This window comes from Solanum dulcamara, chromosome 11 (assembly GCF_947179165.1).
Source record: "Solanum dulcamara chromosome 11, daSolDulc1.2, whole genome shotgun sequence".
Lineage (NCBI taxonomy): Eukaryota > Viridiplantae > Streptophyta > Magnoliopsida > Solanales > Solanaceae > Solanum > Solanum dulcamara.
In genome coordinates, this window is record NC_077247.1 from 42,534,602 (window position 1) to 42,561,500 (window position 26,899).

The 26,899-nt window shown below is 36.5% G+C and overlaps 2 protein-coding genes across 7 annotated transcripts; one reads left to right on the forward strand and one right to left on the reverse strand.

Annotated features, from left to right (window-relative positions):
• Nucleotides 1–786: 786 nt before the first annotated feature.
• On the forward strand, nucleotides 787–15,801 carry LOC129872160 (protein NARROW LEAF 1-like). Of its 6 annotated transcripts, none has more exons than XM_055947039.1 (7): nucleotides 787–1,043; nucleotides 1,586–1,645; nucleotides 1,742–2,285; nucleotides 2,673–2,816; nucleotides 13,549–13,789; nucleotides 13,902–14,402; nucleotides 15,085–15,801. In XM_055947039.1, the coding sequence occupies exons 2-7, from the start codon at nucleotides 1,641–1,643 to the stop codon at nucleotides 15,444–15,446; spliced, it is 1,797 nt and encodes a 598-aa protein (XP_055803014.1). In that variant the 5' UTR covers nucleotides 787–1,043; nucleotides 1,586–1,640; the 3' UTR covers nucleotides 15,447–15,801. The 6 variants fall into 6 exon arrangements, with proteins under 6 accessions (XP_055803014.1, XP_055803015.1, XP_055803012.1 ...); XM_055947040.1 differs by having other exon boundaries at nucleotides 15,103–15,801; XM_055947037.1 differs by having other exon boundaries at nucleotides 788–1,043; nucleotides 15,073–15,801.
• A 436-nt stretch (nucleotides 15,802–16,237) lies between these two features.
• Nucleotides 16,238–24,944, reverse strand: LOC129872162 (lecithin-cholesterol acyltransferase-like 4). The gene is made up of 11 exons (XM_055947043.1): nucleotides 24,460–24,944; nucleotides 24,183–24,274; nucleotides 23,084–23,202; nucleotides 22,594–22,729; nucleotides 22,420–22,471; nucleotides 19,324–19,424; nucleotides 18,584–18,766; nucleotides 18,187–18,344; nucleotides 17,989–18,043; nucleotides 17,815–17,868; nucleotides 16,238–16,885 (listed from the first exon to the last, which is right to left on the reverse strand). The coding sequence occupies exons 1-11, from the start codon at nucleotides 24,698–24,700 to the stop codon at nucleotides 16,469–16,471; spliced, it is 1,608 nt and encodes a 535-aa protein (XP_055803018.1). The 5' UTR covers nucleotides 24,701–24,944; the 3' UTR covers nucleotides 16,238–16,468.
• Between the last annotated feature and the right edge of the window lie 1,955 nt (nucleotides 24,945–26,899).

Sequence of the window (26,899 nt, forward strand, 5' to 3'; positions counted from 1 at the left end):
AAGTGAAGAAGAAAATAAAAAAAGGGTTTTGGGAAAAAATATCTCATTAACAAATGGTACTTTTTGCATCAATACATACTATTTACTGGATACACTTGCTAAAAATAGAAAAGAAAAATAATACTCTAGATAATCTATGTTTTTACTCAATTTATGAAAATAAACTATCTTTTCTTTATGATTTTCCCCCCTTTTCTTTTCGTTTTCTTAGATTTTCTCTTACCTTTTAACACATTAACAAATACTTAGTTTATTTTTCCATCACTATATAAGTGCCCGTTTGTTCAAGTTATGAGACAGTTAGAAATTTCAAAATTTAGATTGATTTTAAAATTAAATATAAAAGCTTTAAGTTTTTTAAAATAAAATTTATATATTTAAAAATTACATAAAAATGTTAAATTCAAATTAATTAACAATTTAAAATATTTTAAAAACACATAACATTTTAAATAAAAAACTCAATTAACTCTCAAAATTTTAATTGTGTAACATGAATTGAGACAAGCTAAATATATATTTTTTTTCTTTTGTTTTTTCACTTGGTGTTCAACCCCGTATGCTCCATTAGCTTTCAACTATATTTGAATTGCAAGATCCATTTCGAAGATAGTACTTTCAATGTGACTTTTTTTGTATTCATGATTCGAACTCGAGTATATCTTGTGTATACTAAGACATACTTGGTTATTTTTCTTCGTTTTTTTTTTCAAAATAACCTTTCTTTGCATTTGGACTTTTTCCTGTTTCTTCCTTTTCTTTTCTGACACCCCCACCCCACCCCACCCCACCCCCTTCTCTCTCATTCTCTCACACACAGAGTGAGAGACTCATAGACACGCGCGCACAAGCACGGACAAATAGAGCATTGGATTGTGATTCTACTGCAGATTTTGCATAATGGGGTTATTCAATTGAGGGAGGAAATTTTCTTGGATTATTAATCTGGTAGATTAGTGTAAAGGGGTGGACTTGTTCTTCATCAAGTCTATCTTAGGGCACTTTTTCTGGGGATTTTTCAGGGACTCCATTGTTGCTGACAGGTGAGGCTTCTTTTGAGTTTGATTGTAAAGTTTCAATCTTTATAGGTTTTCTTGATATGGGTTTTGCTTAATTCTACTATTGAATTAACTTGACCTTCTCAGAGACTCCATTGTTGCTGACAGGTGAGGTTTCTGTTGAATTTGATTGTAAAGTTACAATCTTTATAGGTTTTATTGACATGGGATTTGCCTAATTCTACACTTGACTTCTCCTGCTCAATATTGACTTTTTTTGTTTTTGGTGCTAAGAGATTTTTTACAGTTGTGTGTAAGATATTCTCTTTGTTTATGTGAATGTTTTTTCTGTATTTATTAGCTTGGTTATGGTGGTATATATGGAGGTGAGAACAAAATAAAGGGTGCATTTATTTCTAGATATGATGACCTATATTGCTTACAAAGTTGCTTGTTGGTTTCTGGTTGTATCTTTGCTTTCCTATGGAAATGCACAAGTTGCTTTCTTTCAGTAGATTTTGGGATTTCTTAGCATTTTTTTTGTTTCTGTTCTTGCTAACGCTTCTTCATGTTAATGTAAATTCCAGGTGCAGCTTATTGATTGCTTTAGTTTGTATAATGTTATAAGGTGCCTCAGTATGGATGTGGTAAGGTTAATTTTGTTAATCCTATTCTATTCGTGTTTATTTTTGCTTATTCGAATTAATGGAACTAGTACTTCATATAGAACATTTCCTTTCAAGGTTGAATAAGGGGGAGCTTTCGCAGCTAAGCAGATGTTTTAATGAATTACCAGACAGGAAAGTTCAAAATATGGATAGACTGGATTTAGGATTCAATCACTCTGGATCTGTGCAATCAGAGGAGTCAGCCCTGGATTTGGAGAGAAATTATTTCAACCACCTTCCTTTGTCAATTCCACCACCACTGCAAGCCTTTGCATCAGGTTGTCAGGTCGCTGAGAGCAATGCTGCCTACTTTTCATGGCCTTGCCGCTTGGATGCTGCTGAGGACCGGGCCAATTACTTTGGTAACCTTCAGAAGGGTGTTTTACCTGAAACCTTGGGGGGACGTCCCACGGGACAGCAAGCTACAACATTGCTTGAAGTTATGACCATTAGGGCATTCCATAGCAAAAATTTGCGCCGCTTTAGTCTTGGTACAGCAATCGGATTTCGTATCCGGCGAGGTGCTTTGACAGACATACCAGCTATTCTTGTCTTTGTTGCCAGAAAAGTTCATAGGCAATGGCTCAACCTTGTCCAATGTCTACCGGCTTTTCTTGAGGTTTAATCTTGTTGGAACCCCTGTTCTTGCATTTAGTATAAACAGTTTTAATGTGATGATTATATTGCTTAGGTGGCACTAATGGATTAAGGCTTTCCTATCAATTTTTTTCATTACCCTTCTGTGTTTATTCTGCTAACAGTCCTTGTTCTTCATGGAACGTGGTTAAGTAGTAAAAGTCTTTCACCAAACAGTGAAAAATCCCATGTCTAAATCGAGATAGGATATATTACATTAACATGCACTAAAGTTCAGCAGATTCACCAACATTTTTTTGTTTCTTTTTATAACGGTGGTGTCCGGGCCAGCTTTGGTTCATCGACTTTTCTGAAGTCTAACTGTTCTGCCAATACTTTTGGGCTTGAGAATCTTTTGTAAATTGGGCAGGGACCAGGTGGTGTTTGGTGTGATGTCGATGTTGTGGAGTTCTCATACTTTGGGGCACCGGCAGCAACTCCAAAGGAACAGCTATATACTGAACTTGTTGATGGTTTACGGGGAAGTGATCCATGCATTGGTTCTGGTTCCCAGGTAATTGACTCTTCTTGATCAGAATGTCCTTTCATTACTATGCATCAAGATAGTGTAAAAAAAATTACAAGTGTGTAGCACCGAGCTTCCAGAAAATCTGTCCAACTACCGTAGGATCATTTCCTTTTCACAAAAGTGAAAGTGAAATATTAAACTTTTAATCCTATATGTCTGTTGCTCAATTCCATCAAATATTCTTTTGTCCCTTTTCCCCTAGATCGTCCAAAGAATGCAGACGCAGGCTAGTTGCGTGAACTTCCTCATCTTTTTTTGATAGTAATAAGATGTTGTATTAAAAGTGAATAAGAACTAAGCAAGTGCTTCGAAACATAGTTACAAGTTGTGTAATTCCTCAATCATATCTAACAAGGCATATGTATCCTGTACAAAACCAGTTTGCACCAAAAAGCTAGCAACAAACTAGCTCTAAACTTAAGGCTAAGAATGTTTGTCCTTTGCCTTCAAAAATTTTGTTGTCTTTCTAACCAGACAGTCAACCATACAGCTTGAAGCCTTTTTTATTTAATCCGATTCTGTCCCAGGCTATGTTGCTCGGACTCTTTAAAATTGTCAGCGCGTGCCTGTCGGATTCTACAAAAGTAGTGTATTTTTGGAGAATCCGACACGGGTGCGGCATCGAAAGTGAAGAGTCCGCGCAACTTAGGTCCCATGCTCCCAGAACATAAGATAGTCTTGAGTAGAGAAAGGCATAGTCCAGCACATGCCAAGTAAAGCAAAAATTATATTCCACGGCTGAGATGTGGTCTTGCAATTGAGAAAAAGGTGATTGGCTTCTTCAGGGTGTTCTCTTTCCCTGTTTTGTTCAATCTCCATGTCACTAAGGTTTCCTCCACTGTTTATGGTAAGAAGTAAGAACACAAGAAATACACTGAACTCTATAGCACTACTGCAAATTCACAACAAAGGAGTAGATGATTCATGTCCTCCCTGTTCCTTTTGCACATACACCAGCTATTCATCTTTAGACAGCCCATTATCTTCAAGTGGTGTGCTGTTAGATTAGCATCCCATTTGGCACTTACCAAGAAAGCTACTTTTGGGAGCCTTATTCCTCAAATACACTCCCACAAAGCTTCCTACCTTGTTGTGTAATACGATATCCTGGACAAACATTCTACCGCTAGTTCTCTCCGCTTCATCCTGTCACTGTCCTTTACAATGTCAACATTGTAAACTTTCTGTAGAAGGTTGCCACCTCATCCCATTCCGAAGCTTGGATAAATCTCCTAAGGATAAGTCTGTGGTCTATCCTTGTGGAGTCCGGAGCCAAAAGGCAAATTTTTTAAATCAAAATTCCAAAACGGCAAATAAATGTTGGGATGAAACCAAAAGGGCAAAGGCGCATGGGCACTTGCGCCTTGCCTCTTTGGCCGTTAATGGCGTTAATTATTTTATAGAGGAAGGCGCATGGCTCAAAATGCTTTATAAGGCGCAGAGGCCCATGCGCCTTACTCTATTTGTGGGCCCCCCTTCCTCTTTCTTTCCCAAGTCAATGCATTCCCCCCTCCCCCCTTCCCAACCAATCCCTTAGGCCATTATTTTTTTTAATTCAGCCCTTAACTAACATATTATATTTTTCATATGTACTATATCTGTCTATATATACTTACATTAGTTAAAAAATCCAACACTACTTTGTACCTTTTTACGCTAAAGTTTAGGTAAAAATAATTGACTTCATTTTATTTTATGTGATTAAATTGTTAATTATCATAATTTATATTAATTTTAACATATTGTTCTTATACAAAACTGACTCACCGATTTTCTTTTTATAAACTAAAATAAAATAAAAAAAGGATATAGAAATCTTGGGAATTGAATGTATAAATAATTATTTAAATGCTTTTGGATTGTTCCTTTCTTTCTCTTCTTTTTCTCAGATAAATCTACTCATTACACTGTCTTGTATGTATTCATATTTATTAGATTTTTGGCTCAAAATTTTATGTTTCAAAAACCTAATAAACCTTAGTTGATTTTGCAGCCTTTTACCTAGGCTAAAAGTAAACGCCCATACATGTTTTTTCAACTTTACCTTTATACTTAATTTTCTTAATAATGTTCAATTTTCAAGAGATATTTACTAAATACAACAACAACAACAACAACAACAACAACAACAACCCAGTGAAATCCCACAACATGGGGGTCTGGGGAGGGTAGAATGTACGCAGACCTTACTCCTACCAAGGTAGGACGGCTGTTTCCTGGAGACCCTCGGCTCAGTAAAAGCATAAATGCATAAAAAAAATAATAATAAAAAAAATAATAATAATAATAAAAAAAAATAGATAAGAATAGGAACTTAAAAGCTTTATTAGAAAAACAACAAACAAATAACGAATAGATAACAAATAAATACAAATAAATAAATACAAATAACAAATAACGATTAAATAAATAATGAAAGCGTCACAGGTAAAATAGAGTAATCAAAGCATAGAAAGTAATAAATAATAACAGAAATAACAGAAATCAAAAGTCAAAGCGCAAGAGATCGTAATGCACTACTACGCCTATGAATAGAGAAGAATAACGAGACTATGAACTAGCCTTCTACCCTAATGTGGGTCCTCCACGCCCTCCTATCTAAGGTCATGTCCTCTGTAAGCTGTAACTGCGCCATGTCCTGTCTAATCACCTCTCCCCAATACTTCTTCGGCCTACCCCTACCTCTTTTGTAACCATCCATGGCCAGCCTCTCACACCTCCGCACTGGGGCATCTGTGTCTCTCCTCTTCACATGTCCATACCATCTCAGTCGCATTTCCCGCATCTTGTCTTCCATCGAGGCCACTCCTACCTTGTCCCGAATAGCCTCATTTCTAATCCTGTCGCTCCTGGTGTGCCCACACATCCATCTCAGCATTCTCATCTCAGCAACTTTCATCTTCTGAATGTGAGAAGTCTTAACTGGCCAACACTCCGCCCCATACAGCATAGCCGGTCTAACCACCACTTTGTAAAACTTGCCCTTAAGTTTTGGTGGCACATTCTTGTCACATAGCACTCCGGAAGCGAGCCTCCATTTCATCCACCCTACCCCAATACGATGTGTGACATCATCGTCAATCTCCCCGCTGCCTTGCATGATAGACCCAAGATACTTGCAACTACTTCTCTTTTGGATGGCCTGAGCACCAAGCCTAACTTCAACGCCAACCTCCTGAGGTGTCTCACTGAACTTGCACTCTAAGTACTCTGTCTTTGTCCTACTCAACTTAAACCCTTTAGACTCCAAGGTATGTCTCCAATCCTCCAGCTTAGCATTAACACCGCGGCGAGTCTCATCGATCAGGACTATGTCATCCGCGAAAAGCATACACCATGGCACCACATCCTGAATTTGTCGCGTCAATCCATCTATCACCAAGGCAAATAAAAAAGGACTAAGAGCTGATCCTTGATGCAACCCCATCACCACTGGAAAGTGCTCTGAGTCCCCTCCTACTGTCCTTACCCTGGTTTTGGCTCCCTCGTACATGTCCTTGATCACCCTAATGTATGCCACAGGTACACCTTTAGCCTCCAAACATGTCCATAGTATTTCTCTTGGAACTTTATCATAAGCCTTTTCTAGGTCGATGAATACCATATGCAAGTCCCTCTTCCTCTCCCTATGCTGCTCCACCAGTCTCCTCATAAGATGGATGGCTTCTGTAGTTGAGCGTCCCGGCATAAATCCAAACTGGTTCTCTGAAATAGACACGTCTCTCCTCACCCTCATCTCTACCACTCTTTCCCACAGTTTCATAGTATGGCTTAGTAGCTTAATACCTCTATAGTTGTTGCAACTCTGGATATCCCCTTTGTTTTTGTATAGAGGGATCATAACGCTCGACCTCCATTCTTCGGGCATCGTTGCCGTTTTAAAAATGACATTAAATAACCTAGTCAACCACTCCAAACCTATCGAGTTCGTGCTCTTCCAAAATTCCCCAGGAATCTCGTCAGGTCCGGTTGCTCTTCCCCAGCGCATCCTACGAACGACACTCTTAACCTCCTCGACCTTAATACTCCTGCAATACCCAAAATCGCGACGTCTCTCTGTATGTTCTAAATCTCCCAACACAAAGTCTCTGTCCCCTTCCTCATTCAAAAGTTTATGGAAATAGGACTGCCATCTCTGTTTAATGAGGGTCTCGTCTACCAATACTTTTCCATGCTCGTCCTTAATGCATTTCACTTGGTCCACATCACGTGCCTTTCTCTCCCGTGCCCTGGCTAACCTGAACAATTTTCTATCCCCACCTTTCTCTTCTAGTTCAGCATAAAGGCGTTCAAAAGCTGTTGTTTTTGCCATCGAAACCGCTGACTTCGCCTCCTTTCTCGCTATATTATAAAGTTCCCTATTCGTCCACTTCTCCACCTCATTTGTGCTTTCTATCAACTTTGCGTACGCCATCTTCTTTGCTTTCACCATTTCTTGCACTTCTCCATTCCACCACCAGTCTCCTCGATGCCGACTACGACTACCAGTCGAGACTCCTAACACTTCCCTTGCGACAGTCCTAATACAACTAGCCGTCTTATCCCACATACTGGTCGCATCCCCATTACTATCCCAAGCCCCCATGACCTTCAACTTCTCTCCCATCTCCAGGGCATTTGCAGTGGTCAAACTCCTCCATCGGATCCTAGATCGATCATCCCCGACCCTCTTATTCCTCATCATCTTGATCCCTAAATCCATCACCAAAAGCTTATGTCGGGTTGTAAGGTTGTCTATCGGAATGACCTTACAGTCTTTGCACAGACCTCTATCGACCTTCCTCAGGAGTAAAAAGTCTATCTGAGTCTTAGCCACCGAACTAAGGAATGTTACCAAGTGGTCTTCCTTCTTTGGGAAACTCGAATTGGCTATGACCAACCCAAAAGCTCTTGCGAATTCCAAAAGTGAAATGCCTCCTCCATTTCTGACCCCGTAGCCAAAGCCTCCATGCACATCATCATACCCTCCTGAAATAGACCTGATGTGCCCATTGAAATCTCCTCCCACGAAAAGCTTCTCAGTAGGTGGTATACCTCCCACTAACTCGTCCAAATCCTCCCAAAAGCGCCTCTTATCCTCCTCTCTTAAGCCCGCTTGTGGCGCATAAGCACTAATAATGTTGAATGTGCTCCCTTCAACTACCACCTTAATCGACATCATCCTATCGTTGACTCTCCTGACCTCCACTACCTGATCCCTTAGATCATTGTCTAATAAAATGCCTACCCCATTCCTATATTTCGATCTACCTGAAAACCAAAGCTTATACCCGTCTACCTCCCTAGCTTTAGAACCTACCCATTTGGTCTCTTGGACACAAGCTATATTAATCTTTCTCTTCTTTAGAATCTTAACTAGCTCTATGGATTTGCCTGTTAACGTTCCAATGTTCCAAGAACCAACTCTCAGTCTAGATGCTCCTTTAACCAACTTACCCCTCCTTACCCCAGGTAGTTTAATAAAATATATATTATATTTATTAATTCTTTAATAGACATAATTTTTATTAAGATAACATTTATTTTGAAACAGAGAAGCCATCATTTTTTTAACACAATAATTTATACAAAAACAAGGACTTTTCTATGGGATTGTTATAAGTTTTTTCCCCATAAAATCAGAAGCACTTTTAGTAGTTTAAGTTGGATTCTTTTATGCATTCATATGGATTTGAGGACAGTCTTAAAATGAAAGTATTTTTTGGTTAATGGAATGTAGACAAAGGTAAATCATAATTAATATTGGATGAAATATTAAAGGGGAGAATGGGTTGGGGTCGACTGGGGTGGAAAATGGACAAAAGGGGAGGGTCCCACAATTACAGTAAGGCACAAGGCCCAACATGCCAAGGGCCCTTGCGCCTTGTCACAAACATTTTATTTCACATCGTTAACGGTCAAAGGGGCAAGGCACAAGGGCTCACGCGCCTTTTCCCTTCTATTTTTTTTATGACAAGGGAAATCTGCAGCCGCTACTCTTTGGGTGCGCACAGGGTAAATCCTCCGCTCCTATACAATAACTCGCAAATCACACAGGAGTAGTAACCCGCACTAGGCAAGCCCGATGCGACGAGTTCGATCCAGAAGGCAAACCCCCTTGCTCTCGCCGGCAAGGGGTTTCGAACTTGAGACCTCCAACATGGAAGTCCCAAGCCCAAACCACTGAGCCACATTTATTTTCCGTTTTGGAATTTTGATAAAAAAATTTTGCCCTTTTGGCTCCGGACTCTATCCTTATGCATCCAGTTCCGCCCTTTAAGCCAGGGAAGTTGCATCTACTTTAATTGATGATTTTTCACCTTCAGCCTCTATACTATATTACATCAAATAGAAGCGTTCATTGTTGCCTGTTGGTAATGATGCATTTTTCCTTTTATGTAGTTCTTTATCTTATTGTGGTGAATATTATTTCTGCTGACATCCATCAGAGTAAAATGATATTGCTAGGTGTGATAGTCTGATAATGGAAACATGGTAGGCATATCGTAGTATCATCAATGGATAATGTAGTCAGAATCCCCTTTAAACCCTACACAAAACTATAGGAAAGAATCAGAAACAGGAGCCCTTGGTGTGACCTCTAGTGGTAAATGAAGTGAGTTGAGTAAAACTAAGAAGACTGTCGTCAAGGTCTCAAGCTAAGGAGTTGCAAGCCAAGGTTGTCGGGCTTCACTAGGAAATCAAGAAGATGCTTATCATGGAAGAAGATCCCAAGAACGAGTTCAACAATTGTGGAGAAGAATGGGCTAAGGGCAACAAATATTTCATGGTTCAAGTCCAAGCCCAAGAGGAGGAATATTGGGGCCTACATGGAACCCTAAAGTGCAGAAATTCAAGCCCACAAAGGGGCTGTTTAGTTGCTGCAATTCAAGACCAAAATATGGGCTGAAACTCACACCAGTTGCCTTGTTTAAGCGTGGGATTTCTGGTGCTAAGTTTGGCAACTTTTCGCTTACTTTGTTAGGGAAGAAATTTGGCATTATTTTACATGCTTTCCTAGTAATCAACTGTTTTATTAAAAAATTTAACTCATGTTTGATCAACACATCATCTGTAAGAAACTTTTTGCTAATCTTGGATGAACTTGGGATTTATGTTCCCTGGTAAGAGAGGTTCAGGATCATGGAATCCTTTTCTCTCACATGGGAAGTGTTGTAGCACAGTTTTTTTCCCCAAGTTATTAGAATAGATCCTGTATTTATCACCATGAAGAAACCAATGGAGGGGATTAATCTATTCTGTAAATGGTGAAATCCGTAAATGAAATTTTAGTGAACTCACATCTCTGAAATTGTAAATATCGTATCAAGGGCATCAATCTCAGGATTTTTCCCTTTCTATATTTCCGACGTATACAATTTTTATCGACAAACTGGTATCGTTAATTTACCAATATAACAAAAGCATCAGTTTTCTATCCTTCTTCTATATGAATCTTCCAGAACTTACATGAAATGTGATTATCAATCACTGCAACACCAAAGGTTGAACTTTTGAGTCAAAACTATCTGATCATTAGTCTCTTCTTCAGTTACTATCAACTACCGTAAATTTCTGTACTTCTCTATAGTCTATCCAGTACCCATCATCTTAAGACTGCTCTGACACCTTCAAATTTTTTAAACATCAAGCACCTCTGCAAGATCCTCTCTCCTTTTTTCAGGTAGCACAATTTCCTCACCAGTGGTTTAACAGGCAAAAAGTGGTCTCCTAGTGAGCAATTTACAAATATTTATATAATAAAGAGATTGTCCAAATGTGTTTTATCAAGTTGAGATATTAAGATGTAAACTAGGCAAATATTATTTATTCTATTGAGGAACTATTGTTCGAGTTTTCCATATCAGTCGGAAAGAGAGCCCCGTTTTCCCACATCTTGTTTGTTTGTACTTTTCTTATTTTTATTGGAAGCATATTAGAAGATTATTGTGGTTACCTTGTTTCCAAATGGTACTAGATAGAGGATTTTCTAATTCATGAATCCTGACATTCATGCGTAGTTGGTTATTAGCTAAATGTTTTGAGATTCCTTCTATCTTCATTAAGAAGAGTCATATCTTTGACAAATCGAGGATTATTTTATTTAAGTTCCCGATTCAACTAGAAACAAAGGCACATATCTATTCTTGAAAGAATTTTCTCCTCCTTTCTAGAATGCCAGCTAGACTTCAAGAAATTAAATCTTTTCAAGTGAGTTGAGGTGTAGAGCTTGAAAACGTTCAAGGACGTAGCACCTAGGTTATCCTTCATGCTAGATGTGATCTGCCGGAGGAGCATAGTGGATAATTAAAGGATGTTCAGTCTGAATAGTGGAGGATTGGAGAAGAGAAAGGAGTTCCAGAACACGTCTTTGGTGGCATTTCAACTGCCAAGCAAGGTTGAAGCTAGTAATGGCCATCTTGGCTATGAGAGCTTTTAGTGTAATGGTGGAAGGTGGCCTAATTTGTCAATGCTCTGTTGCAGTTTGTTGCCATCAAAAGGAAGCTAATCATGTGTCACAGAATGTCACTAGTGGATAGATAACATGTATTTAATGCTTAACCGATGGTCATTTAAAGTTAATTGCTGCATTGTGAGAAGAAAAACAATGTATTGGTGATGAGTTTGCCAATCCATCAGTGATGTCTTAATATGTTTTGACAAATTGGTGATGCTCTAGAGGCTACTTGGATATTGATATAAACATGCCAGGTCAAATTCTGGTCGAAGACTAGTGAAACACACCGAATTGGCGAATTCTCTACTGTATGGATTGAAGATGGTCATTATTCTTACTGGGTTTTACTGGAGAAGGAAACTGAACTCATAACAAATCCTAGCAATGTAATAGTAGAGATGGAACACACAGAAGTAAATAAAAAGTTGGGCTACACAAACACACAGATATGCAGTTGATGAAGAACACACCGAAGATAAGGTTATTCAACTCTTCGTTCATCAAGCTGGTGAAGATGAAGACCAATTTGACTTAGTTTTTAATAATTTCAAATTGAGCTACTATAGGGTCAGTTCCGAGGACTAATTTCCACTTTTCAACGAGTTAATAAAAAATAGGGCCCAACTCCAGTTGAAAAAGGGGAACTATCTGAAAGAATAAAAGCCAGCTTATTCCGCTGAAGTAGGGAAGAAATTTTGCAGCCCAGCCTAAGAATTATGTTATTTGAATTCAAATATCTTTACTCTGCTTTTTTCACTTCTGAATCTGACTTTAATCATTTATCTTATTGGCATGTCTTCCATAATGAACATCTATGAATTAAGAGACGAAGAGTTGCTGCTCTTACAATTATGATTGTTAACTATCAAGAGACTTTCATGGATTGACATACTGTCGTTGTGGATTTGATCTTCATTACTTCCTCTGTCCCATTTGATGTGAGACATTTTCCTTTGTAGTATGTCCCTAAAAGTATGACGTCTTTCTCTTTTTGGAAAGTATCTAATTTTAGCATCCTCTTTTTACCCGTAATGACATAACTTGTTGGGATCCACTTATTATTAAAGTTCATTCCTTATAAGGAAAGGAAAATTAAAAATCCATGTGTAACTCTCAACACCACTCGTTTAAAAGGGTTATTTTTGGATTACATGTCAAAAGTTTTTTGTCATGCCTAGACAAACATCTTCACATAATGATGGAGAGTACAATTCAGCCATTTAGACACATATTCGTTTCTTTTTGAAATGGTAGGCATATATTCTTTTCTTTTTTGTTCTTTTAGGGAAACTGATGGAACATTGATAAAGTATTTGTTGGGTCATATGGTGAATTGTGTTGAAACCTCATTTGAAAGTTCAAAATATTAAAGGAGGGCGCTTTTTTTATTCACTTATTTCTATAACATGTCCCTTCACATGCTAACATATTTCTTTTTCTTGGACCTATCAAGTAAAATATTTTCTTATTGGTGGCAGCGGGATTTGAATGAAAGATCTCTATCTGTTCTTTCTATATTTTAGTGTAGGACATGATAATAAAGATATAATATAAGTTCTTAATTATTAGAATGTGACATTATTAGAATGTGACATTTTATTGTAAACAGTGGTTAAATGGTTTACCGGTTGATTGATCTAAGATGGATTGCTTTTATAGCTTTACCAAAGTATGCCATTTATGTATTTCTAATCCTCTTTTCCTTGCATATATAATCCTAGTCATTTTTGTGATGTAGAGACAAAAAGTGGATTTGAAGTGAGCCTACCGTGAAAGCGATTTGATCTGAATTTAAAATATTTGACGTTTGCAATTTCCTCCGTTAAGCTTCGCGGAGTAACTTTTAACCTCAAGATTACAAACATACTAAATACACCTTTTCTTCCGTCACTCTCTGCATTACAACACTAAATTTTGTACTTTCTTTGTCTCATTTTTTCCCTATTTAGGATGGACCTAACATTTATTAACTAGAGATTAATTGCAAGTAATTGAAGAGAATGGGCCATCGAATTGGTACAGAGGTACTTCTATTGATTGGAGATTTTTTAAGCTTAGCAGTGGGACAAGTGTAACTTCTGAAGTTAGTTATGATGTTTAAAAGTTAATTAAGAAAGAAAAATTCCTCTTTAAGAATGTTGACACCAAGCCCATGTTGAACAACCCAAAAAGGAAACTGAGATAAACATAATTACTTTTCTTGATCCTACAGATTTATTGTCTCATGTGATTTGGTTTCATAATATTGTATTGTCAAGTAACCTCTTTCACCTGTCCTAGGTTGCTAGTCAGGAAACATATGGAACCTTGGGCGCAATTGTTAAAAGTCGGACAGGAATCAGGCAGGTCGGTTTCCTTACCAATCGTCATGTAGCAGTTGACTTGGATTATCCAAGCCAGAAAATGTTTCATCCTCTGCCACCTAGCCTGGGACCTGGGGTGTATTTAGGTGCTGTGGAGAGGGCTACATCCTTCATAACAGATGATCTTTGGTATGGCATATTTGCTGGTACAAACCCAGGTAATCTAAATGCAGTTTGTTGTATCGTACGTTTTCCCAATTGAACAATAGTAATGTTTCAAAGTGGATCCTGACACCCCATGTATTTTGGTTGTTATGCTGAATCTTGCAGAAACATTTGTTCGAGCTGATGGAGCATTTATTCCATTTGCCGAAGATTTCAACATGTCAAATGTAACGACGTCTGTGAAAGGAATAGGAAACATAGGTGATGTCAATAAAATAGACTTACAGTCTCCTGTTGGTAGCGTCATTGGTAGGCAAGTGGTGAAAGTTGGAAGGAGCTCTGGTCTAACGACTGGGAACATTATGGCCTATGCCCTGGAGTATAATGATGAAAAAGGAATTTGTTTCTTTACAGATTTTCTAGTTGTTGGTGAGAACCAACAGACATTTGATCTTGAAGGTGACAGTGGTAGCCTCATTCTCTTGACTAGCCCAGACGGGGAGAAGCCACGACCTATTGGAATAATTTGGGGTGGAACTGCCAATCGAGGTCGTTTAAAATTGAAAGTTGGCCAACCTCCTGAGAATTGGACTAGTGGGGTTGACTTGGGGCGTCTCCTTGATCTTCTTGAACTTGATCTCATTACATCCAACGAGAGTCTCCAAGGTTGGTATCTCTCAGCATCTTATGGTCCTTAGTCATATATGAGCTCTGGTTACATTTGAATCTCATCTCTTCCACTTTTTGAACTTTTAACAAGTTAATAATTTCCTTTATCAAAAAAAAATAAATAGTTAATAATTTCATCTCGAGCTTCTCTTTTCTTATGGTCGGGGCCGGGTAGGGTGGTCGATATTATCTTTACTTCCATTTTAAAAATTGTCAGGATTTTGACATGATATGGCATGAAGCCCAACCCTTTCCCTTACCACGAAAACGGTTATACAGGGAGTGTGGTTCTGGGAGAGGACGACTCACCAAATATGTGGTTACTTTTTGCATGGTCATGTTGTTAAAATACCAGCTTAACATTATAGAATCCCTTGGATAGGATAAGATTATTAACTCTCTAAAAGGTGTCCCCAGTATGGAAGGATAGGTCTATACAAATGACTATATTGGTTTATTATGCCAGTAATTTCAGTTTGGTTTTTTTGAGGAAATATTTGTGGAATGTGATGGAACAAAAAGATTGGAGATAAAAGTCCAAAATAAAAATTGTTTTCAGTCTAATAAAATCTTGGATTTCAAATTTTTGCCTTCAAATTATCTTGTTCTGTGTCAATTTATTATTCATCTCTGTAGTCTACTCCTTTATTCACTTCCTCTAAATTAGTTGCATTGCAAGAGCAAATAAATGCATCAGTTGCGGGTATTGGTTCTGCTGTTGGAGGGTCGTCTCCAGCAGAGCGGATTCAATTGAAAGCTGAGGAGAACTTTGAACCAATCAATTTGAATGTCCGACAAGATCCCATTGACGATGAATCTGATGAAGGGATAGTTCCGCCACTCGAGCATAAACACTTTCACATTCAGGATGGAAATAAAGCAACTCCCTGCATTGAGCATCAGTTTATCCCAAGTGTCTCTGGGATTCAACATGGAAATGGGGAATTGAAAAGGCGTTCAGTGATGAGAAGGTCGGATAAAGAGATGTATGTGTCTTTGCAGTTAGGGGAGCAGCACGAACCAAAGAGAAGGAAACAATGACGATGACAAGTCCCCGTTTGCCCAAAAAAAAAGAGTGAAGAATTGCCTCGTTGTATTTGCTTCATTTGTCTCTTGGAGGCTCAGTCATGCACTGAACTGGGAGGACTTGGGGAGTATTATTTAAGCCTCCCACCAGTATGAGTATTACTATGATTATTATTATTATTATTATTATTATTCTTTTTCACTTTTAATTCTTGAACTACATATAGAGGTTAGATATTAAGTTGTACAATATGTAAGAAATGTGTTAAAGGAGAGAAGTGTATCTATTTGTATCTGGTTGCATCATTTCTGTGAAGCTCATACAACATCTATGAAGTGGAGGAAGTCCCCAGAACTGTTACTGTATTGCCATTTGTTTTCCATCTCTTAACTCAAGAAAGATCAGACAATGTGCAACATTCCAGGGAAGTAATACAAAATAATGTTTGAGCAACACAATATGCGTGCATTGTGCAGATAATTTTAGAAACTTCACAACCTTTTCACATAGTTGCAAAGAATCCTTTAGTTGTCTTGTAATAATTTTACCTTTAAAGTCTCCGTTTCACGCCTTAGAGCCATATGTATTTGCTAATTGTAACCAATATCCTTGTATCCCCTGGCTTATTCTCGGTAATCACTCGTTCACTAACTTCTCTTTCCTTTTCAGATGGAGTTTTGAACTTCCATCCCCATGTCAACAACTTGAATTTTCAACTCCTCCATAGTTAATTTTTTTAAAACTAGCGTCATCAACACATGCTGTGGTTTCACATTTGGCATTGGTATATAAAATTACAAGTGCGGAACAAGAAACCAAGTCTTTTATTTGATTGATCACAGTACATACTTGATTATATTCAATATGCACATATATATACATACATACATACATGGTTCTGTCCAGTGCTTCATTGCCTTTTCATCTCTTGAGAATTCAGAAATTCGACTAGTTTGTATATACAGAAGAAATCACCAAGAATAGACAGATGGATACACAACAATAGAGCACCTTTGACCTTGTGGTAAAATAAGTTTCAAGCACTTGCAGAGACAGACATGGTATTTAGCTTTACATGCTGCTTACCTTCATTTTTAGGGTGGACAATGACAGTCGCATGGGCTTCTTCAAACGTAGTATTGTTGCCTCCGACATGAGAGACAGATATAGAACCCACCTTTGTCTTTCCACTAGCTGCATTCTCTTCGCCATCCTGGCTGTCTGAAACAATTTCCCACTCCTCTCTAACAGAGGTTACATCCAAGACTTTCTCGTGGTGCCTTTCGATGTCAAATGAAGTGGGTAGGATAACATAATCATTGATTGGATTGTAATAAGGATCATGATCTGCTCTTAACCAGTGCTTGACCACTCTAAACACATGGCGGTCACAGATGATTCCTCTATGATCCCCAGGGACTCCAACCCTAGCTTCTGCATTAAGCCCATCAGCCTGCCAAAAAGTATAGCACATTAAACCATATTTTTTGAGAAGGGTAGCACATTAAACAATATAACTTTAACATTTGTCAGGATCAGATAGCTATAGAAGCAGAGTAAACAATCGCTTCTTACATCAGTGTGCAGGGTAGGTTAGCAGAAAAATCCAATGGTGGCCACAGTTTCAAATTTAAATAAACTTTTTTTTAATTACTTCCAATTTTTTCTCCTTTTGACAGGAACCTTGTGCTGGTAGCCCTTACATAGCACTAGCTCAAACTTCAGAGGCACCAAAGGAAATCATCGAGAATCCACATCTTCCTGGTAAGCACCTCACTGTCTGAGCGGCTTTTTTTCTTTTTTTACATTACCAGAAATAAAAAGTGAACCACACCTGGTCCCTGAAGGTACTAGTTTTTAACGAGCTCTTATTCAAAGTGAACTTTAGGCAGATTCCAACATCCAACAGATCTAAGATGCTTAACTTTAAAGATGCAACTAGGCATATAACTAAAGCTAAAATCTCATGCAAATTAACATCTTTAACAGTATGAGCAATTTAGGGAGGCAAGAATGACAAAAATGAGAAATGTTTATATTGCACATTAACCCTAAACACAACATGTTAAGATTACATGAAAGGACCTAGGCTAAAGAATCTGCTATAACCAAATATACGCTGTATGCTTTCCTTCCTTCCGTTCTCCCCCTACTACATCCCAAGTCCAAGCAGAAAATATAACACTAGTTCTAGAAAGGAAGTGTGACACCTTTAAACTTAAAAAAACAGTGCATACCATGTTCTATTATACATTGGTTCCAATTTGGCAAGCAAAAGAGAACATACAAGATGGTATAAAGTATTATTGAGGATCTCTCTAGAAATGTAATTAAAAACAGATTCATATCACGATTACATGAAGCAAAATGTAGAGCATATACCTTCGCAGATTCTGTTGGAACTGTACCATCTCCATCAACCGATATGTAATTAGCCTGTGAATATGCATAAAAATGCTAGTCAGAGAGACCAGTGTGAAAAAATAATGGGGAAAAAATGAAAATACATAATTCAGTATCCAGTCAGACCAGTCCAAAGTCAAATAAAACAATTACCTGGACAAATGGTAATTGTTGAAGATCAGATATGGGTGCATTCTGACTTCCATAACTGCAAAGAAGCCAATTCAGTTACCAGATTCTCATGAATTAGAACTACAACAACAATATATAAACTACAAATATTCATTATTCACATCCATCTTCAGACAAGTAAAAAATTGAGATCCAAATAATTAAGAAAGAAAATAGTACCAGACACTATGAGGAGTCTCGTAATTGGTCCCATAGATGTTGTAAAACTTAACTTTATCAGGAACCTTTGCATGGCACAAAATCTCTCGGGTCTTATTAGCCCATTTCAAGAGTTCCATATTGAATGGCAAAGAAATTTTTTCTCCATTATAAGAAACCTGCAAAGACAAATAAATGATTTTTATAGTTGCCCTTCAATTTCCAAAGAGATGGAACAACAACAATAATGTGTGTGATTCAAGGTCCATATAAAGACAGCTCAAGAGGGGAAAAAGGAAACCCATTTTACTTCAATGATAAGTCTATGACCTATCCAGAAACCCTGCAATCAGGAAACCTCATGAACACCAGCTTTTCAGTATAAATTGTTTGACATGTTATTCCATGGCCAGCTCACCTTGTTGTTTGAAAGAGCTAACTCATACACTGATACAGCTTCTAGTGGAGAGTAAGACTCGAGTACAACAGTGGACTCTCCATTACTGTTAGATTTTTCCTTCCAAATTTCTAAAACTGGTGCATGCTCCCAGTGGAAATCAGGACACCCCATTAATTCGTATATTGATGGACATTCGATCAACTGCAAGACCAAATATCAGATGTAATTGATCTATCAAAAAGAGTAATATTTTGCTAAAAAAATTATAAACGAACTAGCCTCTTGTCCATGTTGCTAGACAAATTCCCAATAATGGATGCCTTAATATGCAACTGGAGTCTAACCAAAGAATAGATCAAAGAAACTATCCAAGAAAAAGACAAATGGCACACCTAATAATCAGAATGGAGAATATATTATCAACAAAATCACGCCTATGAATGTATGAGTAGCACTGTGGGCTAAATCAAATTAAGAAACATAGAGCCTCTGAAAATATGCAAAACCGTACTTACGCCTATCATTAATGACAGTTTTACATTGACCAACATATATAAAAATCTAGACAACAATTTCAACAAGATGGAAGAAACAAAGAAGAAATAATGACTATCTCTGTAATGATTGAAAAGGATACTGAACTGGGCACTGGCTAACAAAACAAGAAATCTAGATAACAAAGTATGCAAATGGATGGAGGAAAGAGAGAAAAAGGAGAATAGATCATAATGCAATTCAAGTGGCATTGAAACACAAACCAGCTGATGCATACTCCATTTGGATATGAAAAACCTCTCTTCCCACCCATGCACAAATGACGTTCCGTTCAATAATGAAGAGGTAATATATCCAGGAGCACCTGTAACGTGATCAACCACAGAGACGAATCACATCAATCAGAATATCAAATTGTAAAACAGCAAGACACAAAAGAACACCATAAACAACGCCGGCACCACTAATTGATATTAGCTTACAGTCAGAAAAAAGGACAAAACAAGGGTACAGAGTAATTAAGTTACAACAATTTGGAACGTAAGAATTTAAGAAACAAAACCACTAATATTAATTCCAAAGTTATAGCCTAAAAGATTGGATATCATCCCTTGCAGATCTAAGGTTCCACCAAATTGATAACAGCATAAATTTACAAAATGCAAATTCTCCTACAATCAGTATCCTGAAAAGCTACCATTCTAAAAGGTGAGTAATGCTAAAAATAAATAAGCAGTAGAAACATTCCTAGGCAGACAATTAGATATTTAAGCTCAGATCTGAAATATTAGTTCTGTAACTCAGATCTGAAATCTACAATCTGTGCTTTCAGTAGAATCCTGTATAGATATTCATGGAAATCATAATTAAATCTATTAGACTGTTTGCCTCCAAATGTTCAAAGATCAAAAGCAAGATCTGTTACATATAATATCCTTTCTTCAATTTTCTTTTGGGTTTATTTCGGTTAGGTTCAAAAGTAAGCCTATAGTATGCGTTCGAGCTCTAAAGTACTGGTGTCTTACCAATATCTTTCCTGTGATTGCCTAAGGCCTTATTACATGTTAGAATACCTTACCCAACAAGCATGACAGAAAAATTTATTAGTAAAAGCTTCCGCTACATTAAGCAGACAGGAATTAAGATAAGTCATTACTTGAGTATTATTAGAATAGAAATATGTATATACAATCCTACTTAAAATAGGAATAGAAATAGTAAATAGTATCCTACTTGGTAAAGGATTGTATTGTAGTGTCTATAAATAAGGTCTCTGTGTAATAATGTAGACACAATTCAATAATATTTTTCTCCTATATTTCTCACAAGTATCATTTACCAATCTCACCTATTGTTATCAAGAACTGTTTCAATGGCCGAGCCTTCAAAGCTGAAACTTGAAGTTAATGCATACCAGTTTACTACACAACAAGGCGTTTGGCTTTCGATATGCAAATATGATTAGTTTTTCTTTTTGATAAGTAATACCAACAAATATGATTACTTTTATGTTGTTACATCATCGTTCTTTGCTAATCAATGTCAATAAGTCTTTTTCTTCTCATTCTATAGAGAGTTACTCAACCATGCCAAAACATAATTCATACATTGTTGCAGAATATAATAGCTGTAAAAATATATCTTCCACATATAGCTAACTTAATTATAGGAGCAGATGCTTAGTTGATTTCCTAGATTTAGTTTGATTAGTTTCCTTTGATAGAAACGTATCTACTTGTATTCTTGTCTTCATAAATAGAAAGATACAAGTTATTCTCCATACCTTATGAATTACATACTTGAAATTAGGCATAACAATTTACATAAACTTTAAAACTTGATTTTTTAACTTAAAATTAAGAACTTTTTTAGAAAGACTAAACTAGAAATTGAAAATTGAAACATACTCCCTCCGTCCCATATTAGTTGTCCACTTTCCCCTTTACACGCCCCTTAAGAAATCACAAATAAAAAGGGTAGTTTTACTAATATACCCCTTAAGAAACTTTTTTATAACTTTACAAACTTGTTTACACTTTCAATATAGAATTAATTGTAAGGGTAAAATGGGGAAAAATTTAATTAATTTCATCTTGATTTTGTAAATTGACAAGTAATTTGGGACAACACTTAATAGTAAGGTGGACAACTAATATGGAACGCAGGGAGTATAACATAACATTTCCTTTTTCAACATTACTAAAACATGTATCATAAATTAAAAAAAAAAACATGTATCAAATTTAATACTAGACAATAATCTTCCATGGGTAGGAGTCAGGAAGCGGACAGCAAAACTGTGGCCTATTTACTTCATAAGGGAAAACATAAGCTGGGGATGAAAGAAAATTAAGTTTTGGAAAGACTCGTGGCTAGATCACACACGTCTAAAAGTGTTCTTCTATAGATTTTCCATTTAACAATTAGGCAACGACAGCTCAGTGTAGATCAGAGAACGGATATTTGTTATACTTCAGAAGGAAACAGATGTCTTCAAATTTCAGCTACAGATGGTGCCGGCTCATTAATTTGGGCTTTTATAAAAGTGAAAACTTTTATGTGAAGTCATGCTACAAGAGTCTAGCTATTGGATTCTGCAACTCCCCTCAATAGCTTAGGAAAATGATTTGGAGACCCAAAGGGCCCTAGAAGGTAGATTGTTTTTACTGGATGCTGGTCATGATTCATGTCTTAGTCAAATTTTCAGATAAGAGGCTTCAGATTTGCAGTAAATTCTTTTTGTGAACTAAGGAGATAAGAGAACCACAGACATCTCTTTTTTTTATTTGGCACTGTCCTGTCAGTTGTAGGCTAGCTTCTGAAATGCCTGGGGTTAACTTGTTGATGATATTAACTGTTAAGGATCTTCATACTGCTGGATGAGCTCCAAGTGCAGAGCAGAACTGATGGAAAAGTTCTTACCTTTTGTTTAAAGATAAAAAGAGAAAAAAGGACCGAAGGAAAAAGAGCTGTTGATATAGATGTGCTGCGATATAAAAAATGGATGTTCAAGTTTTTAAGCTCTCCGGAGTAATTTAAACAAGTAATAAGGAACCGAGCATTATACATTTCCTAAGCTCAACACCACAGTGAATACTACTTCATCAGCAATACGTCTATTTTCTTAGTCCCTCCACCTCCTAAAAAATAAGAGTGAGGGGGGGAGGCATCTATATTTACATGTAAAGAGATTTGAAGTGTATTTGTAACATGTATATGTATAGATAGATGAGGTAAACATGTCCAAAGAAATCTTAGAAAAGTTAATCTGAAATATATACCTTGCCTAAACTAGAAACATGTGGAGACATCATTGGGATAAAATGCAGCTTACTTGAAATGACAAAAAAGCTGCTTACCTTGGAATGGTGCAGCTATTGCAATCCAATTCTTCACATATTTTTCAAAGATCTGCAAATACGACAATCATTACAAGATTAAAACTAAAATAAATATTTTTAGTGCCAAGAAGAGTGGTTGGGAAGTGAAGTAGCAGGGCAGAAGTACAAAAAAGAAAGGGAAAGAGGTTTTACATCACTGTGGAGAGCCATGAAACATTTGACCAGAAGACCACCCATAGAATGACTTATGATGTTTATCTTTTTGCCTCCTGACGCAGTATGTATGGATTCTAGCTTTTTAGCAAAACACTCCATTGTTTCCTGAAGCCTGGAGAACAATAAAAAAGGAAAAATTTCAGCATTAACATATGGAAACGTCTTCAACACAAAAATAATACATATGTAATAGTAATGTCTGAGTAAGTCACCCGGTAAATTTATATAGTAAACAATATTACAACAACAACAACATACCCAGTGGAATCCCACAAGTGGGGTCTGGGGAGGGTAAGATGTACGCAGCCTTACCACTACCTCACGGAGATAGAGAGGTTGTTTCCGAAAGACCCTCGATAGTAAACAATATTAAGATACGCTAATGGAGAAACACCACATCGACAGTATGTGATTATTAATCTTGCCCGCATATTGTTAAGCAAGAGATTAAATGACCACCAGCTACCTGTTGCTCTGCCGGAAATCATAGCCAAACCCAAATAGCGTTTTTCCTTCTTGGTAACCCCAGCTGAGCATCTCAACTATCATATCATGGTAATAATACACACAATCAGACCCAATAATCTGCAAAAGAGGACGAAGTGAAGTAGTCAAACTTCTGATTTCATAAAATTCATTACTATATTGACTTTAATATCTTAGCACATACAACTGAATCATTAAGAAAAAGATAAATTGGTTTCCAGACACAAACCCTTCATTCTTTCTTTTTGAGAATGAACCCTTCATTCTCTCTTATTCTCGAAGGTTCTAGCATTGTAGAACTTTTGTCCTGGCCACTAATCCATTACAGTCCCCCTGACCATTTATGCCTATACATCAGAAGGATTTAACCTAACTGCATTCTAACTCGTGTCACCCTTAATGGTAAGGAACTTTATAAAATGACTCCTCTTTGTGATAACTTATCTTTTCAATAAAACTGAAGAAAGAAATCAGACCTACGCTGATTACTGTGTGCATTTCTAAAAACCGTAATGTTGTCCACTTGTTCCCTTGAAATAATACATGACTAGCAGGTGAAAGAAACTTAATTGTCCTTGCTGCATCTCTGACAAGAAAGAACTTACTGGAAATCTTTTAGCCGAAAAGCAAGTCGAAGATCTACTACACCTGACCAATCCACTGCATGAGGTATTACCTTGAGATACATATACCAGTCTACAAGAATACTCCATTATTCAAAATAAATGTTACATGGACAATGAAATGCTCAAACACAATAACTTTCAGAGAGGTAATAAAACTAGGATCTTGCGAGAATTTAGAGGTGAAAAGCTGTTTGGGTGTTTCCTTCTCTTTTGCAAATTCCAATTTCTATCCCTCCTAATACTGACTCAGCACGTAAAACCCCAATCCATAGTGCTGTATTGTTTAGTTTGTGACAAAATAGTTATTTTGATTTATCATTGACACAAATCTCAGCACTGCTGATTATATATATGGGTTCCCAAATGATAAACACTAATGAATCAATAAGTAACTTTCTACAATTTCAACACAATGACTACGCATTAGTATGATCTACAAGGCAGCTAACCAACCATGTCAGGATCCAAATTATCAATAGCATATAATCCATATCTGTCTTCCGGGACCTCAATGCTTGTGTCAGGATCTAAATTGGCAGTTTTACCTGTTTCATTACACCCAGAAGGGGAAAAATCATCAGGAAATTAACACATAATACCAGCTTTCTTCTTTCCCTTTTTTTAATTCATAAATAAGATAACTACATAAAAATACAGCCTTTAAGAGCACAACAACAGAAATTATCAGTAACTACAAAATAGCTAGTGAAAAATCCTAAATTTAACTTACCACTAGAAGGGTCAAAGCGACACCATAACTTGTCACAAAATTCCTGATCGGCATCAAGTACTCGGACCCAAACCCGTTCGGTCCGACCCGTTTTCTTATCAACAGCGTTGAGGATCGACCCGGCGACACCGGGAACTAATAGAACTGGGTCAAGGGTTGGGTCGATGTACTCCTGAGGCTTCTTGATGAGCTTCAGCCACATCTCCATTGACTTTATCAGCTCCTCTAATAACATCGCCATTCCCCCAACGTCAAATTGCAGATTTCAGAAATTGAAGATAAAAGTCAACTAGAGGGCAAATTTACAGTTTGATTCAATGAAATTGAATAAGAAATAGGGTGAACTTTGTGGTTTTTTTCTGGATAAAGGAAGGCGGAAGAAGGCGGCGAACGATGACGGAGAAGAGCCGTGGAGTTGACGGAAAGTGACCACAGAATCTGACATTCACAAATTTTATTATATGTTTTTTCATAGAGAATTACTATTTAACCCTCAAAGTAGATAAAGGCATCACAAGAGTATTCTGTATTCACATGTTTCACGATTTTCAAATATCGGATGGTTCAGAAAATATATTACGGAAAAATAATAATAGAAAATGATTTCGTTTAGTTTGTGATTCTAAGAAGAAAGATAAACGTCACGAAACAATACTAGTTAATTTGTAGAATAGCCGGTTGAGTATGATGATTTGATTCGATTTTAAAATTTATTAATTATTATTGAGTTTTAAATATGTTATAAAATTATCATTATTAATTCGGTTATCGATTAATCGTTAAGATTTTTTAAAAATAAAAATAAATGATAATCACTTAAAAACAAGATAACAAACCAAATGAACCATGTACATGAGTTGACGTAATACATCTTGCTCCAAAGCAAACACTAATACCTCGTAGAATAACCAAGAGTTTGAGATAATTGAAACTTAAAGTATGAAACTAAACCTAAGTTATAAACTTTATATTTATAAATATAATTCATTAATTTACTATCGAGTTTCAATTAACCTGTTGATTTGGTGGGAAGCTGAATGTTGTCACTTCAGTATTTGGTATGATAATTGGATAAAATTGGGTGCTCAACACTATGTCCTCCCCCCCAACAAGTTAATGTCCTTCCCCCAACAAATAACTTGATGGTTTCTGTGGAAGAGATTAGTGATCTAATGGAGGAGGGTAATTAGAATGATGTCAAATTACATCAACTATTCCCTCAACAGAATACTGATCATATCAAGGATGAACTGTTTAGCCTAGAGTCTACTGATGAATGGGAGAAAGGGGCTTAGTTTCCAATTTGATCTTTGTATCTTCTTCTTGTTTTTCTTTTGTTTTTGTTTATTTCCCGTGTTGGGCCTTTTGGCCTACTTTGGGTGTATTTTGTTTGGCCTATTTTTTAAAAGGAAAAAGGCTTAAATATGTCATCGAACTTTGAGAAAATATTTATATATCATTCGTTAAAAGTTTGATCCATCTATGTCATTGTCATTTGAGAAAAAGGTCATCTATGCCATTATTTTTAACTCCAGTTTTGCAAAATCACTCAAATAATTTTTAATATTTTTTTATTGAAGTTTTGAACCAAATATACTATTTTTACTTTTTCTTCTTCAAGAACACCAATAACACACGAAGAACATCAAGAACTTCAAATTTTCAACTTCTTCAATTTTTCACGAAATCACCTCAAATTTCAATAGTAGCATCCCTCCGAGCTAGATATCAAAACTCAATATCTTTTAAGCTCGAATTCAACCTAATCCAACAAGACACGATTAAAATTTCTTCAAAGTTTGAAAACTTTAACCTCATTTAATAGTAGAATTTTCTCCACAACTTCAAATCACTTGAAATTTTGAATATAGACATAGTGAACTTAAAAACTCAAATAGTGAATTTTGAACATAGACATAATGAACTTGAAATTTCAAATAGTTAAAAATCTAACATGATATAAAGAAAAATAATTGCTATCGAAATAGCTAAATCAATAAATCAATAACTTCTTTTGATTTGACTATTAATTACGAGTCGATTTTTGGACAACCCTACATTTAAGTAATGAAAATTTCCCAATAAAATAATTGTTACATTTTAAAAAATAATAATGTAATTCAAGTATATACATATCTCCTATAAAATAACTCACGTCAAAACTCAAAAAAGTTTAGTTAATAATTTTAGAAATTAGTGATTTTAAATTTTTAACTCTGGCTTGTTTGCGAAAAAAAAACTTATTAAACTTAAAATTTTATCCATAAGACTTGATTAAAAAGTCAAAACCACTCATCTCTAAAACTATTTCTATAAATCACCCATCAAAACTTCACCCATTAACTCTCATTTAACCCAGTTTCAAAAAATTAATATATCCAAACCTAGACCTACATAAAAATGGACCTTCTATAGTACTTTCTTCTTTCATTTTTATTTG